Source organism: Aotus nancymaae, unplaced genomic scaffold (assembly GCF_030222135.1).
Source record: "Aotus nancymaae isolate 86718 unplaced genomic scaffold, 86718_ANA_hifiasm-v0.15.2.pri h1tg000020l, whole genome shotgun sequence".
Classification (NCBI taxonomy): domain Eukaryota; kingdom Metazoa; phylum Chordata; class Mammalia; order Primates; family Aotidae; genus Aotus; species Aotus nancymaae.
Genome location: NW_026988432.1, coordinates 14963036 through 14976698, shown reverse-complemented (window position 1 = coordinate 14976698; position 13663 = coordinate 14963036). Strand labels below are relative to the sequence as shown.

General features: G+C 36.7%; 1 protein-coding gene across 1 annotated transcript in view; it reads left to right on the top strand.

Annotated features, from left to right (window-relative positions):
• Positions 1–13663, top strand: part of PHLPP1 (PH domain and leucine rich repeat protein phosphatase 1) — a 245055-nt gene that overhangs the window by 109644 nt on the left and 121748 nt on the right. Inside the window, exons 2-3 of the mRNA XM_012446430.2 lie at positions 5590–5786; positions 13487–13612. Coding sequence (XP_012301853.2) covers positions 5590–5786; positions 13487–13612 — 323 coding nt within the window. The remainder of the gene's footprint in view (positions 1–5589; positions 5787–13486; positions 13613–13663) is intronic.

The window sequence follows — 13663 nt, the reverse complement described above, 5'->3', positions numbered from 1 at the left end:
AAATTAAACTACATACTTCCAAAATAGCTATGTGTGGAAGAAATAAAAAGGAAACTAGAAAGTACTATGAATTGATGGAAAGTTTAAAACACAGTATACCAGAATTTGTGGGATGCAGTCAAGCAGTGTTTAGAAGGAAGAGAATCTCAAAATTAGTAAAAGATGGACCCAATGCATTGGCTCATGCCTATAATCCCAACACTTTGGGAGGCTGAGGTGGGCAGATCACTTGAGTGCAAGAGTTTGAGACCAGCCTGGGCAACATGGTGAAACTCTTGTCTTTAAAGAAGGAAAAAATACATATTAGTAAAAGAAGCGATAACCAATAACAATGAAAAAAAAATGAAACCCCCATAAGACAGAAAAACAATAGAAAATCAGTGAACCTGGGGCACATGGCAAAACCCTGTCTCTATAGAAAGTACAAAACTCAGCTGGGCATGATGGCATATGCCTGTATTCCCAGCTACTTGGGAGGCTAGGCTGGGAGACAGAGTTGCAATGAGTCAAGATCGTGCCACTACACTCCAGCCTGAGTGATAGAGTGAGACCCAGTATCAAAAATATATATTTATTACATATAATAAATATAACTATATATAACTTAGTTAATATATAATAATATACAATATAAATATATGTATAATTATATAAATATTTATATATTACATATAGATAATATAAATTATATATAATACATATAATATCAATTATATGTTAAATACAATTACTATATTATATACAGTACTACAGTAGGCACCTATAGTCCCAGTAAATCAGGAAGTTGAGGTGGGAGGACTGCTTGAGCCCAGGAGGTCAAGGCTCCAGTGTGGTATGATCATGCCATCACACTCCAGAACCTGGGAGAATGGAGCGAGACCTTGTCTTTCAAAAAAAAAAGTATAAAAATATATAATACAAATATATATTGTATATAAATATATGTATAATATATGTATAATTAATATAAATATATCATATGTATATTATATATATAAATTGATGTATTTAAATAATGTACAAATATATGTATAATTGTATATATTTATATAATATATAATTATGTATATGTTTATATGTATATTTGTGTATATATTTATATAATATACATATAATCACACATAAATTTATAAGGTATTTATATATTAATTCAATATATCAATAAATTCATATTATAGAAATTTATTAATATATAAATCATATCAAATAAATTGATATATATATAAAATATATAAAAATATACATTTATAAATATATTTTATATAAATATATATGTTTATATGATATATAAATATATATAAATAAAAAATATATTTGTTATATAAAATATAAAAACATTTATTTGTATATATTACATATTTATATACTTTTTTGTTTTTGAAAGACAAGATCTCGCTCCATCTCTGAGGCTCTGGAGTGTGATGGCATGATCATACTGCACTGGAGCCTTGACCTCCTGGGCTCAAGCAGTCCTCCCACCTCAACTTCGTGATTAGCTGGGACTACAGGTGCCTGCCACCACTCCCAGCTCGTTGTTTTAAATGGAGACGGGGTTTCACTGTGTTGCTGAGGCTGGTCTTGAACTCCTGGGCTCAAGCAGTCTTCCCACCTTGGCCTACCACAGTGCTGGGATTACAGGCATAAGCCACTGCACCCAGCCCAGATATATATATATATTTTTTCTTGGAGACGGAGTTTCGCTCTTGTTACCCAGACTGGAGTGCAATGGCATGATCTCGGCTCACCGCAACCTCCGCCTCCCGGGTTCAGGCAATTCTTCTGCCTCAGCCTCCTGAGTAGTTGGGATTACAGGCACGCGCCACCATGCCCAGCTAATTTTTTGTATTTTTAGTAGAGATGGAGTTTCACCATGTTGACCGGGATGGTCTTGATCTCTTGACCTCGTGATCCACCCGCCTCAGCCTCCTAAAGTGCTGGGATTATAGGCGTGAGCCACCGTGCCCAGCCTATTTTTAATTATAGTGATTATAGTAGACCTATCACTGTAATACTCTATGAGCTTTTTTTAATTGGAAAAAAATATCTATCAAGATAAATATTATCCGTCTAAATAGTTTGCTAGGTAGGTTAGGCCTCTTGAGATAGGCAGACTATGTGAAGGAAGAGATAAGAAAGATCAAAAATACAGTAATCCAATTAAAGTAGAAATAATTTTGTGAGACTAAATTCGGCTATAGGAGAAATTAATTTCACACCATCACTTCCTCACATTTGGAATGCGATTTAAGGAAATGGGAGTAGGCTCTTGTTACTGAATGATTTCACTGTCCTTTATTCTCGTGGATATAGTCAAATTAATCTGCTACAGTTATCTGCCAAATATGATGTCTATGCATATTTATGGTTTTTGTTTGTTTGTTTTTTTTAATCGGGAGGTCCATTGCTTTCATTATATTTTTAAGGTAGCTTTATGTGACATGAAAAGATTGAACTAGCAGTCAGGTAGGACAGAATTAAAACCCTGAATTCATGAATGTGAGGAATACATTTGTTAGAAAATAAGCTGGCTTTGGGGAATGACTTATTTTAGATTTATGGCTACAAAATTTACATATCTATTTGTGGTTGCTGAAATGCAGGTCTCAGGCCTTGGCTACCAGTGTTTAAAATCTAGGGCTGTGGTAATAGACAGAAGTCTACGTGATACTGATATATATCCTTCTTGGACTATATTTTTAGAGATTCTGCTTTAAGCAAATTGGTGCAGAGAACATTTTCTTTATACCTCCAGCATTTAGCATAGTGGCTTATAATGGACATTTCATGTACCTCTTTGCCCCCTCTTTTAAAAAACAATTTTACTATGTGAAATAAGAACTGTCATTTTGGTTTTGGAGAGGATCCTTGAGTATGTAATCAAAATCCAGAGGCCCTAGTTTGATTCTTTAGCATTGTGCTGTAATTTTCTACAAGTGGGCCCAACTAGTGGGCCCATGTCTGGTTTATAAATAGACTAGTATAGATCACCTTATCTACTATGTGCCAAGTGAATAAATAAAAGAGAAAGTATGTGAATATGTTTTCAAATCACTCTCTGTTGTCATGTTTCTGTGTCAGCTTGAAATGTTTGCTTTTGCTGTCTGTTTTTCCTCCTGGATCATATAAAAATGCCTTAAGCCTGTAGGGAATTAGAGTAACATTTCTAAAGTAAAAGTTAAAAAACTGACCCAGCTTTAAACTGGCACACATGAGTTAATTTGGTATTGTCAGTGTTTATTAGAGCATAGGGTAACTGGAATTCCTCTGTGTTGAGAATTTTGAAAATTATCAGGGAGAGCAAAAATAATTCCTTATGTCATAGAACAAGGAAGTCTGATATAAAGGAGGGTGCACCTGGGTGATTGTCTAGGCATATACTACCTCATTCATCTCCATATTCTCCAGGGCCCACTTAGTGCACAGCCACATCCTAAGGATGTGTCCGATATGGGACACCCAGGGAGAGGACAGACAATAGGGATATTGAAATTCATTCAGAGCAAGACCAGAGAGATTTGATTCAGACTGGGATGTTTAGGGTTTTCCAAGGACAGGCTGATCTGACTGTTGGGCTCCAGGACTATTCAGAACCCTTGGGAGTTTTTCTGACTAGGGAATAAAGAGCCAGTATCTATTGATGTATCCGTACTCTTTGTTAACGATCCCTTCTGACCTTTGTCCAGTCTCTCTGGTGATTTGCTCTGGGGCTTTCTGTAGGATGTACGTGGAGTTGGAGAATTGAAGGGCCAGCCCTTATGTACCCCTGTTCTCTTTTTCTCTAGTCTGATTCTTCATGGGACTGCGTAAATGTGACAGGTTAGCAAGTATTGTTGAAGCCACTCTCTCATGGACTGAATAAAATGCCTGCTTCTGTGTGTGTGTGTGTGTGTGTGTGTGTGTGTGTGTGTGTGTACATCAGCTCAAATCTTTTAATAGCATTAGTTTATTATGTCAAGGAAATTGGATTTTGGAAACCAAGTTGCCTATCGTCCATTATTTTTAGTCCTTTGCTTGCTTTTCATTTTTATTACTCTTGGTCTTTTCCTCTCTCTTACTTCTTCTCCATAGGAAGAGTCTGTCATATAGAAAGGAGCTCTTAGACTGGAAACCCAGGGATCTTCCTCTTGGTATAAATGAACTTGTGCAGAATGGGACATGTGAATGACTGTGTCTGATCCATCATTTGCAGCCCTTGGCCTGTCACATCTCACATCTGTTTTGAATCGTTGTCTTGGCTCCCTACTCATTTGTGGGAAGACTAACATGTGGTAGACAAACAACACAGTACCTTTCCAGTGAGAGCTTTAACAGTATAGTTGTTTGCTGGGCACCTGGTTCAAGTAGCTAAATCACTGTTATACTTCATCCTGGCCCAGCCTCAGAAAAATTATGTAGTGTGAAGTATTTATTTTATAAAACATTTTGGTCTACTGGGAGAAAGAAGAAGTGAAATTCAAACCTATGGCTTATTTCCTAACATCTCTGCCCAAACTATGTATTGGGAAGGTTCAGATACTGTTTGGAGCTTCTTGTTATTTATTTTTAGAGCTGTTGCTCTTCCTGTTCCCTAATAAGTATTAGACATATATCAAAACCACTTGGTATTTATGTTGATTTTTAATATGAATAAGAATATAATTTCTCTTGAACCTATTTCTTTTGCCAGCCCTTGGCAACTAGTCCGACTTCTAAATAAATATATTATTCCTGACTGGGATCCTACTACAGTACATATGTTTTTTATTAACTTATCTCTGGGCAGGGGCTTTGGTACTCTTTGATATTATATATTCAGTATCTAGAACTGGGGAAATACTTTTCTAGTTGTTTGTACGACTCTGTCACTGTGTTCTTGTCAGTCACAATATTTCTCCCATTAAGTTGATAGGACTTGCCTGACTAATTCTGCCAAATTCATTTCCATTTGAAAAGTAAAAACTTTCAGACTTTTCTCTGGTCTCTTTAGCCTCATTGCTTATTTCTCTGTCTCTGTGCTCCTTTCCATAAGTCATAAGCATTGTAGCACCCATTCTTCATGGATTACTGAGAATCATTTCTAATAAGAAATAATAGTAATTTTAAGAAAAATATTTTCTTTCTTATGTTTCTTTCACAGTAAATATACATTGAATATCTGTATGAGGAAAAATATCAGTAGTTAATTTCATTAAACTGATTAATTTTATTAAATGTAAGATATTAGATGTTATTTTTCTATCTCAGGCTGTAATATTTTCTTCTTAGTGTATTTAAATAACTCTAACCATTCATAAACATCTTGAAATATTTTCCAATGTAAAATTTAATTGTGAAAGATATGCAAGAAAATAAAACCAGTTAAAGCAGAGAGTTAAAATCGTGTTTTCCTAGGGTTTTGTGGAAAATGCTCTTCACTTAATATTAAGTATACATGTGGAGATGTAGTTCTTACCATAATTCCATTGCCACAGTTGTCATCTCTCTCAATTATAAATTAGGTTCTTTCCCCTGAATTATTCCCTTGTTATCCAGTTTGTATATCTGGTATGCAGATGAGTAGGAAGAGGGTCCATTTTTAAAGAATAACAAGTTTGCTTGTGTTTATTTCAGGAAAACCTCACAGCACGGGTAGCTCTGAACGGATTCAGCTCTCAGGAATGTATAATGTCCGTAAAGGCAAAATGCAGTTGCCTGTGAACCGATGGACAAGACGCCAAGTCATCCTATGTGGGACCTGCCTGATAGTATCATCTGTGAAAGACAGCTTGACTGGAAAGATGCATGTTCTGCCCCTAATTGGTGGAAAAGTAAGTTTGTTTGTTTGTTTTGAGATGGAATCTCGCCTGGGCTGGAGTGTAGTGCATAATCTCAGCTCACTGGAACCTCCGCCTCCTAAGTTCAAGCGATTCTCTTGCCTCAGCTGGGATTACAGGCGTGCATCACCACACCTGGCTAATTTTTGTATTTTTAGTAGAGAAAGGGCTTCACCATGTTGGCTAGACTGGTCTCGAACTCCTGATCTCAAGTAATCTGCCTGCCTCGGCCTCCCAAAGTGCTGGGATTACAGGTGTGAGCCTCCGCACCAGGCCCGAAAGTAAGTTTAAAACAAGCAAAATACTAATAGGGTTTTCAGCATCAGTAAGGAACTTACTTTCAGCCATTTCTGTGATACGGGGTAGATGATTTTTGACTCATCTGAGGCCTTATTCAGTTCCCATAGTGCTCCCCCAGTGGGTGGTGTTAGTTGGTGGAGCTGTGGGGGAAAAACAGTGCCATTGGCTCATGAGAGGCTTTGTGATCATTGCTTCATTAGTTACATGCATTTTACCTGCTGGACAGGAAATAGATCAGATAGAATTTCACTGTCATATTTCAGAGTTTAGATGATAAATTCATTGCTTATGAGTTGATATCTTAAGCATACATTTTCTAGTAGAGTATACTGATCCTTAAATTAATGGATTTAGAAACATTGACACATGCTGGGGGTTTGAGTCCACAGTGCTTAAGTCTTTGATCACATTTTCCCCTGTGTTTAGTGACCAGTGGGGTTAGCATTTTTACTTTATTAAGTGCTTAGTTATAAATTTTGAATCCTAAATGTTTCTCATTTCGGAGGAAATATAATGCAACTGATATATTTTTGACATTACTGGTTTCTTTTCTTTGGGTATATTAACTATTTTATTGCTATTATTTATAAAATAGAACCAGATTGCTTTGTTCATTCTTTTCTTTGTCAGAGTTACTTATAAAGTCTCAAGCGTTGGTAAGGGTAGCATCACCATAGTTATTTCTTGATTTTTAAGTGATATAATATGTTAATAAATGGAAATTAAGATTTGGATGAGAAAATGGGTCATTGGACATTGGGGGCATATTAAACAAATGTTTTCTTTTTGTTGTTGTTGTTTTTTTTGAGACGGAGTCTTGCTTGTTTCCCAGGCTGGAGTGTAGTGGTATGATCCCGGCTCGCTGCAACCTCCGCCTCCCGTGTTCAAGTGATTCTCCTGCCTCAGCCTCCCGACTAGCTGGGACTACAGGCTCATGCCACCGAGCCTATCTAATTTTTTGTATTTTTAGTAGAGACAGAGTTTCACCATGTTAGCCAGGATGGTCTTGATATTTTGACCTCCTAACCTCGTGATCTGCCTGCCTTGGCCTCCCAGAGTGCTGGGATTACAGGTGTGAGCCACTGCGCCTAGCCTAAGTAAACTGTTTTTTAATTGGCATATGTCTAAATGTCTGATCTGTTTTAAGGGTTTTAAGTGACGGAAGTGAGACCAGATATGTATAGTAATAAATGGTTTTGCTGTTCACCTGCTGTGTAGCAAGCACATTCTTCGTAGTCTTTCCTTATGAATAAATAGCCTATGTCAGTTTTTTCCTCTGTATTAATTCTAGTTTTAAGAAGGCTAATACTTGATCATTTTCAAAAATAGGTTTTGGTCAGGCTGTGCAAGGTGCATTTAGATCGATTTTAATCGTTCATTTTGAAACCATTGCTGCTTAACTTTTGTTGGAGCATTGAAGAGTTAGTGACTGATAGTAAGGATGGATAGATGGATTATTGAAAAAATAATTATCTGTATTACCACCATAGGTTATATCAATAAAAATGTATATTTAATGTTTGATGCTTTGTTAGTTAGGTCTACAGTCTCTCTCTTCTCTATGATGCTGGGTGTTTGCATAGGCAAATCTAATATAACTATTTATTCAGTATCCTCTGTGGGGAAGGCACTGTGCTTGGCACCCCCAGAAAAACCAACATAGCTAAGTAACCCTCCCTGTTGTTGAATAGTTTATAATTTTGTATCAGAAGATGAAGCAAGCACAATGATATATTAAGAAAGGTGCAGAAAAGTACTATGAAAGATCAATGGAAGGAGAGATTACATTTTGTCAAGTAAGAGGGAATTTTGTAATCAAAGAGGTAGCAATTATGATGGAATTTGAGGGATGAAAAGTCTTTTGACATGTGAAGGAGATGGTCAGAAAGATTATTATGCTCATAGAGGCAGAGGCAGGAAAGCACATGGAATGTTCAGATAAGGTCAGCAGATCCGGTTATAATTAGCATTTTCATTCAGTACTAGAGATTTGTCCTGTTTCCCAGGCCTATTACTGGATGGACTTCTACCATTGAGTGAATTGGAAGTTAATAGCTTCCTCTTTTCACAAGCAAACCGTGTAAAGCCTGTTTTACACTGTGCCTTTAAAAAATAATTGAGTACATTGAAAAACTGATTCTTTAAAATCTGTTGACTGAGTTAGGGAAAAATAATTGATTTCTTGCAATTTGAGCTTTCATTAATTTTTGTCCTTTTTTTTTTTCATCCTGTTTTATTGCTAAAGAAAAAACAGTATAAATGAAAGGAGTTTTTTTTTCCTTTTTAATTTAGATATAGAAGAGCTATAGATTTAGAAATAAGGTGTGAAGTAGATTGGTCATAACCTAGTTATAATTGCTCTAGCATCAAATTGATATACCACTTGAGGCATGGGCATTACTTGTATGGTTTTGTCATTAACTCTCAAAATTTAATTATTGGAAGAATATTTAATAGATACATTTATATTTGTAGTTTTAATGTTATATTTAACTTATCCTAGAGAATTTAACATAGATTTTTAAATAATTTCTTTTTAAGACAGTCTTGCTTTGTCACCCAGGCTGGAGTACAGTGGTACAATCTCAGCTCACTGCAACTTCTGCCTCCTGGGTTCAAGTGATTCTCCAGCCTCAGCCTCCTCAGTAGCTGGGACTGCAGGTGCATACCACCATGCCTGCCTAATTTTTGTATTTTTAGTAGAGACAGGGTTTCACTGTCTTGATCAGGCTGGTCTCAAACTCCTGACCTCAAGTGATCTGCCCAACTCGGCCTCCCAAAGTGCTGGGATTACAGGTGTGAGCCACCATGCCTAGCCAGATAATATTGTATTTTAATTAATATTTGTTAAATTATGAAGCATAATAAATTGAAGAATTGTTAACCTACTACTGAATTCAGGAACTGTAGTGATATCAATACCAGTGTTTCTTCTACCTGTGTTCTCTTTACATATGTCTCATTGCCTCCTAAGCCCTAGAAGGATTCACTGTCCTAGAATTTGTATTCATAATTTTTTCCTTTTTTGAAATAAGTTTTACCTTGTTCTATATTTTGCTTATTTTTGATGTGTATAAAAGTGATAAATTGCTGTGGTCTTCTGTAATTGAATTTATTTACCTAATACAATATTTCATAATAAGATTACATGTTACTTATGTGGTTTTCATTTCTCCATAATACCTACTCTAAACATTCCACAATTTCATAATTTCTTAAGTAATTTTCTTGCTGATGGACATTTGGGTTGCTGTCAGTTTGTTGTTATGAACAGTGTTGCTGCTATAGTCTTATAGCATGTTAATATAGGCATATTGATATGCCTTCTGGTATGCAAGTACTTTTTCTAGGATGGTAGTTTGCAAGTAGAGTTACGTTGCTGGAGGGACATTTGGTTATATGTAGGAATGTTTTGATGGTTAAATGATTGAACAGTCAACATATCAGTTAATATAAGCTTGTAAGTTATGCCATGGTAACACGCCTTGGTAACACCCCCCTTCCCCCCCACCCTCAGTGACTTATCATAACAGTAATTTCTCACATTGTATGTCTATTGTGGGTCAGTGGGGTTGGCGGGGTGGGAATTGCTTTCTTCACACAGTTGTTCAGGGACCTAGCCTGGTGAAGGCTTAGCACTCATACTTCCCTTTGTTGCTTTAGCAAGGGAAGAGGTGACTTGGAGCATCATTCATGGGCCTTGTGTGTTTGGATGCAGAAGTGACATGTGCCACTTCTCTCCATGGCTCATTGGCCAGAACTAGTCACATCACTCTACCTTAATTGCAGGGGGTCTGAGAAATGTGAAGAAGTAGAATGATTGGTGAATAACATTATCTTTGCTGCAGCTGACACTCTTGGCATTTAAAGGCAGGGGCAGAGAGATTAAAATATAATGCAAAGTATTAGAGAGTTCTGCATAGGGCACAATGAAAAACTATTCGATCCACAATTCCTATAGTGCCTTTCCTGAGAAATATTACTATTGGGTATATACTTTGGAATGCAGTTACTGGGCTCTGGGACATATACACATTTACTTTTTACAAGATGGTACCAAGTTGTTTTTCAAGGTTGATGTGTCATTTTGCATTCACATCAGTGTACAAGTGTTGTTTTCTCCACATCTTCACCAACACTTTACTGATGTACAACTGACAGCAATAAACTGCACATTTTCATAACAGTTTGATAACTGTACACTCCAGTTAGTACAATTTGATAGCTGTGTAACCCTATTAAACCATCACCGCAACCGAGATAGTAACCATGTTCATCATTTGCAGAAGCTTCCTCGTGCCACTTTGTTTTCCTTTCTTCACACTCTTTTATTCTCCTTTCCTCCCACCCTTTTCCACTCACTCCTCTCCATCCCCAAGAAACCTGCTTCATATCTGTCAGTTTCAATTTGTTTACATGGCGTTTTAAGAAAATTATATTTTCTGTTTGGTTTATAGAAACAGTTGGTTTTTGAATATTTATCTTGAGTATTTATTTATCACCTAGATAAATTTTCTGGTTTATTCTAATATGATCCTATAGATTTTGTTGTTTACTGTGTAGCTAATCATATAAAATTCAAATAATGACAAGTTGTTTTCTTTGTCTTACTGTTGTTATGCGCAGGGCTCTATACGGTGTTGACTAGAAACAGTAGATAGTTACTTGTCTTATCAATGATCTTTTTATTTTTTTATTTTATTTTATTTTTTTATTTTGAGACCGAGTCTCTCTCTCTCTTTCACTCAGACCGAAGCGCAGTGGTACATTCTCGGCTCAACTGCAACCTCCACCTCCCAGGTTCAAGCGATTCTCTTGCCTCAACCTCCCGAGTAGCTGGGACTACAGGTGCATGCCATCATGCCCTGCTAATTTTTGTATTTTTAGTAGAGACAGGGTTTCACCATGTTGGCTAGGCTGGTCTCCAACTCCTGGCCTCAAATGATTCACCCCTCCTTGGCCTCCCAAAGTATCGGGATTACAGGGGTTAACCACCACGCCAGTTTTGTTCTTGATATATATCTATATATATGTATCTATGTATCTATATATCTATATATATATGTGTGTGTGTATATATATATGTATATCTATATATATGTGTGTGTGTGTATATATATATGTATTTAAATTAGTGGATTTTGGTGCAACATTTTGTTTAAGATAAACCTTTATGAATGTGGTTACCTGTAAATTTCCTTTCTGTTACTGTTCTCATGTGGTACTTGGTTATACTATCCTCATAGAATAGGTTGGGGTATTTTCCTTCATATTTTGTTTGCTGGGTGAGTTTGCATGAGTTTGGATTGATCTATGTTTTGAAACCTTAGTAAAACTCACCTGTAAAGCCATATGGGCCTGATACTTTTTTGAGGCATCAAAATAAAAAACTTTCTCTATTTTAATTGGTTATAGGAGCCAGGCATGGTGGCCCATGCCTGTATTCCCAGCACTTTGGGAGGCAAAGGCTGTAATCACAGCTACTCAGGAGGCTGAGGTAGGACAACTTCTTGAACCCAGAAGGCAGGGGTTGCAGTGAGCCAAGATTGCATCACTGCACTCCAGTCTGAGTGACCAGTGAGACTCCATCTCACACACACAAAAAAGGTTGTAGGACTATTCAATTTTTGTTGTTGTTGTTGTGAAGACTGGGTTTCACTCCGTCGTCCAGGCTGGAGTGCAGTGGTGTAGTTACTCCTCACTATAGCCTTGACCTCCCTAGGCTCAGGTGATTTTCCCACTTTAGCCTTTTCAGTAGCTATAGGACTACAAAATGTGCACTGCCACACCCAGCTATTTTTTGTTTCTTTGTGGAGATAAAGTTTTGCCGTGTTGCCCAGGCTGGTCTCCAACTCCTGGGCTCAATTGATCTGCCTATCTCAGTCTCCCAAAGTGCTGGGATCACAAACGTGAGCCACTGCACCTGGCTGATAGGACTATTTAGGATTTTTTTTTTTTTTCTTCATTTAGTACTGTTGGTAAAACACATTTTTTCTAATAAGTTTTCACAAAATTGTTTATAATCTCTTTTTAATCTTTGGCGAATCTGAATCTGTAGCTGTGTCTCCCTTTTCATTGTTAATATTATTTATAACTGTCTGTTCTTTTTCTTGCTAGAAGATTTATCAATTTTTCTTGCCATAGGATTTATCAATTTTACTAGTTTTCTTGAAGAATCAGAATTTTGCTTTGTTAATGTTTTCTCTTACATGTTTGTTTTCATTTCACCAATTGCTACTTTTTATCATAGCCTTCATTCTACTTTGGATTAATTCAGTTTTGGGCTTGATTTTTTTTTTTTCCTCCAAGTTCTTTTTTTTTTGAGACAAAGTCTTGCTCTGTCACCCAGGCTGGATCTCAGGTCACTGCAACCTCTGCCTCCTGGGTTCAAGCCATCCTCCTGCCTCAGCCTCCTGAGTAGCCAGGACTACCATCATGCCTGGCTGTAAGTCCTTTTTTGGATTTTAGAAGAGATGGGGTTTCACCATGTTGGCCAGGCAAGTATTGAAATCCTGACCTCAGGTGATCCACCCACCTCGGGCTCCCAAAGTGCTGGGATTACAGGCGTGAGCCCCTGTGCCTGGGCTTCCTTCCAAGTTCTAAAGGTGCATGCTGATCAAATTAGTGTTCTGCCTTCTTTATGAGTATCAAAAGATACATAACTTCAATTGAAAAAAAATATATATATATATTTCCCTTTACTGTGCCCTTTTATTGTGATATATAGATTTTGATACATAGTATTTCTATAATTGTTCTAAGAGTATTAAAATTTTGGTTGTAATTTCTCCTTTCACCTGTGAGTTGTTTAGAAGTTTGTTATTAAGTTTCCAAACATAAGAGTTTGTATAATACTACTGTACTTTGTGTGAATTTTTACTCTTGTGAAGAGGCAAAATAAAAAAATTGCAAGGAGTGGAAATTTGATTTGTTTGTATTTCACGGCATCATTAGGACTTGAAAGTTTTCATGGTGCGATTTTATTTCAGGTTAATTTCAGTTTCACATTAATGTTTTAAATACTTATTTAAAACATGCTTGAAGACTTAAGTAAAAATTCCTATGTAAAAATTCTAAGAGGAAGTAAGAACCCCAGCACCCTATTGTGAGGTTAGAAGAATAAGAAAGGGAGTCTAGACTAATTTTAAACAGGAAGAGGAGAATTTCACTGTGTCGGGGAAATACAGTAAAGATAAAACTCCCTTTTTTTTTTTGCTTTCCTTGTAATTCATACTGAGTGATCATATATATTCAGGAACTTAGTTCTCAGTAATGAGTAACATATATAGGGAAAGATGCAAATCCATGCAAACTCCTTGCTCAGAGGCATAGTTAGTGAAATACATCAGTGGTTCTGCTGTCTGACTCGTTTCTGCTTCTGCTTGCTTTTATAGGTAGAAGAAGTGAAAAAGCACCAGCACTGTTTAGCATTTAGCTCCTCTGGACCCCAAAGCCAGACTTACTACATTTGCTTTGATACTTTCACAGAATACTTAAGGTGGCTGCGACAAGTCTCCAAGGTAAGAAGCAAGCACTTAACCCAGGAATCGGCTCAGCTTCTAGTTGGCTGC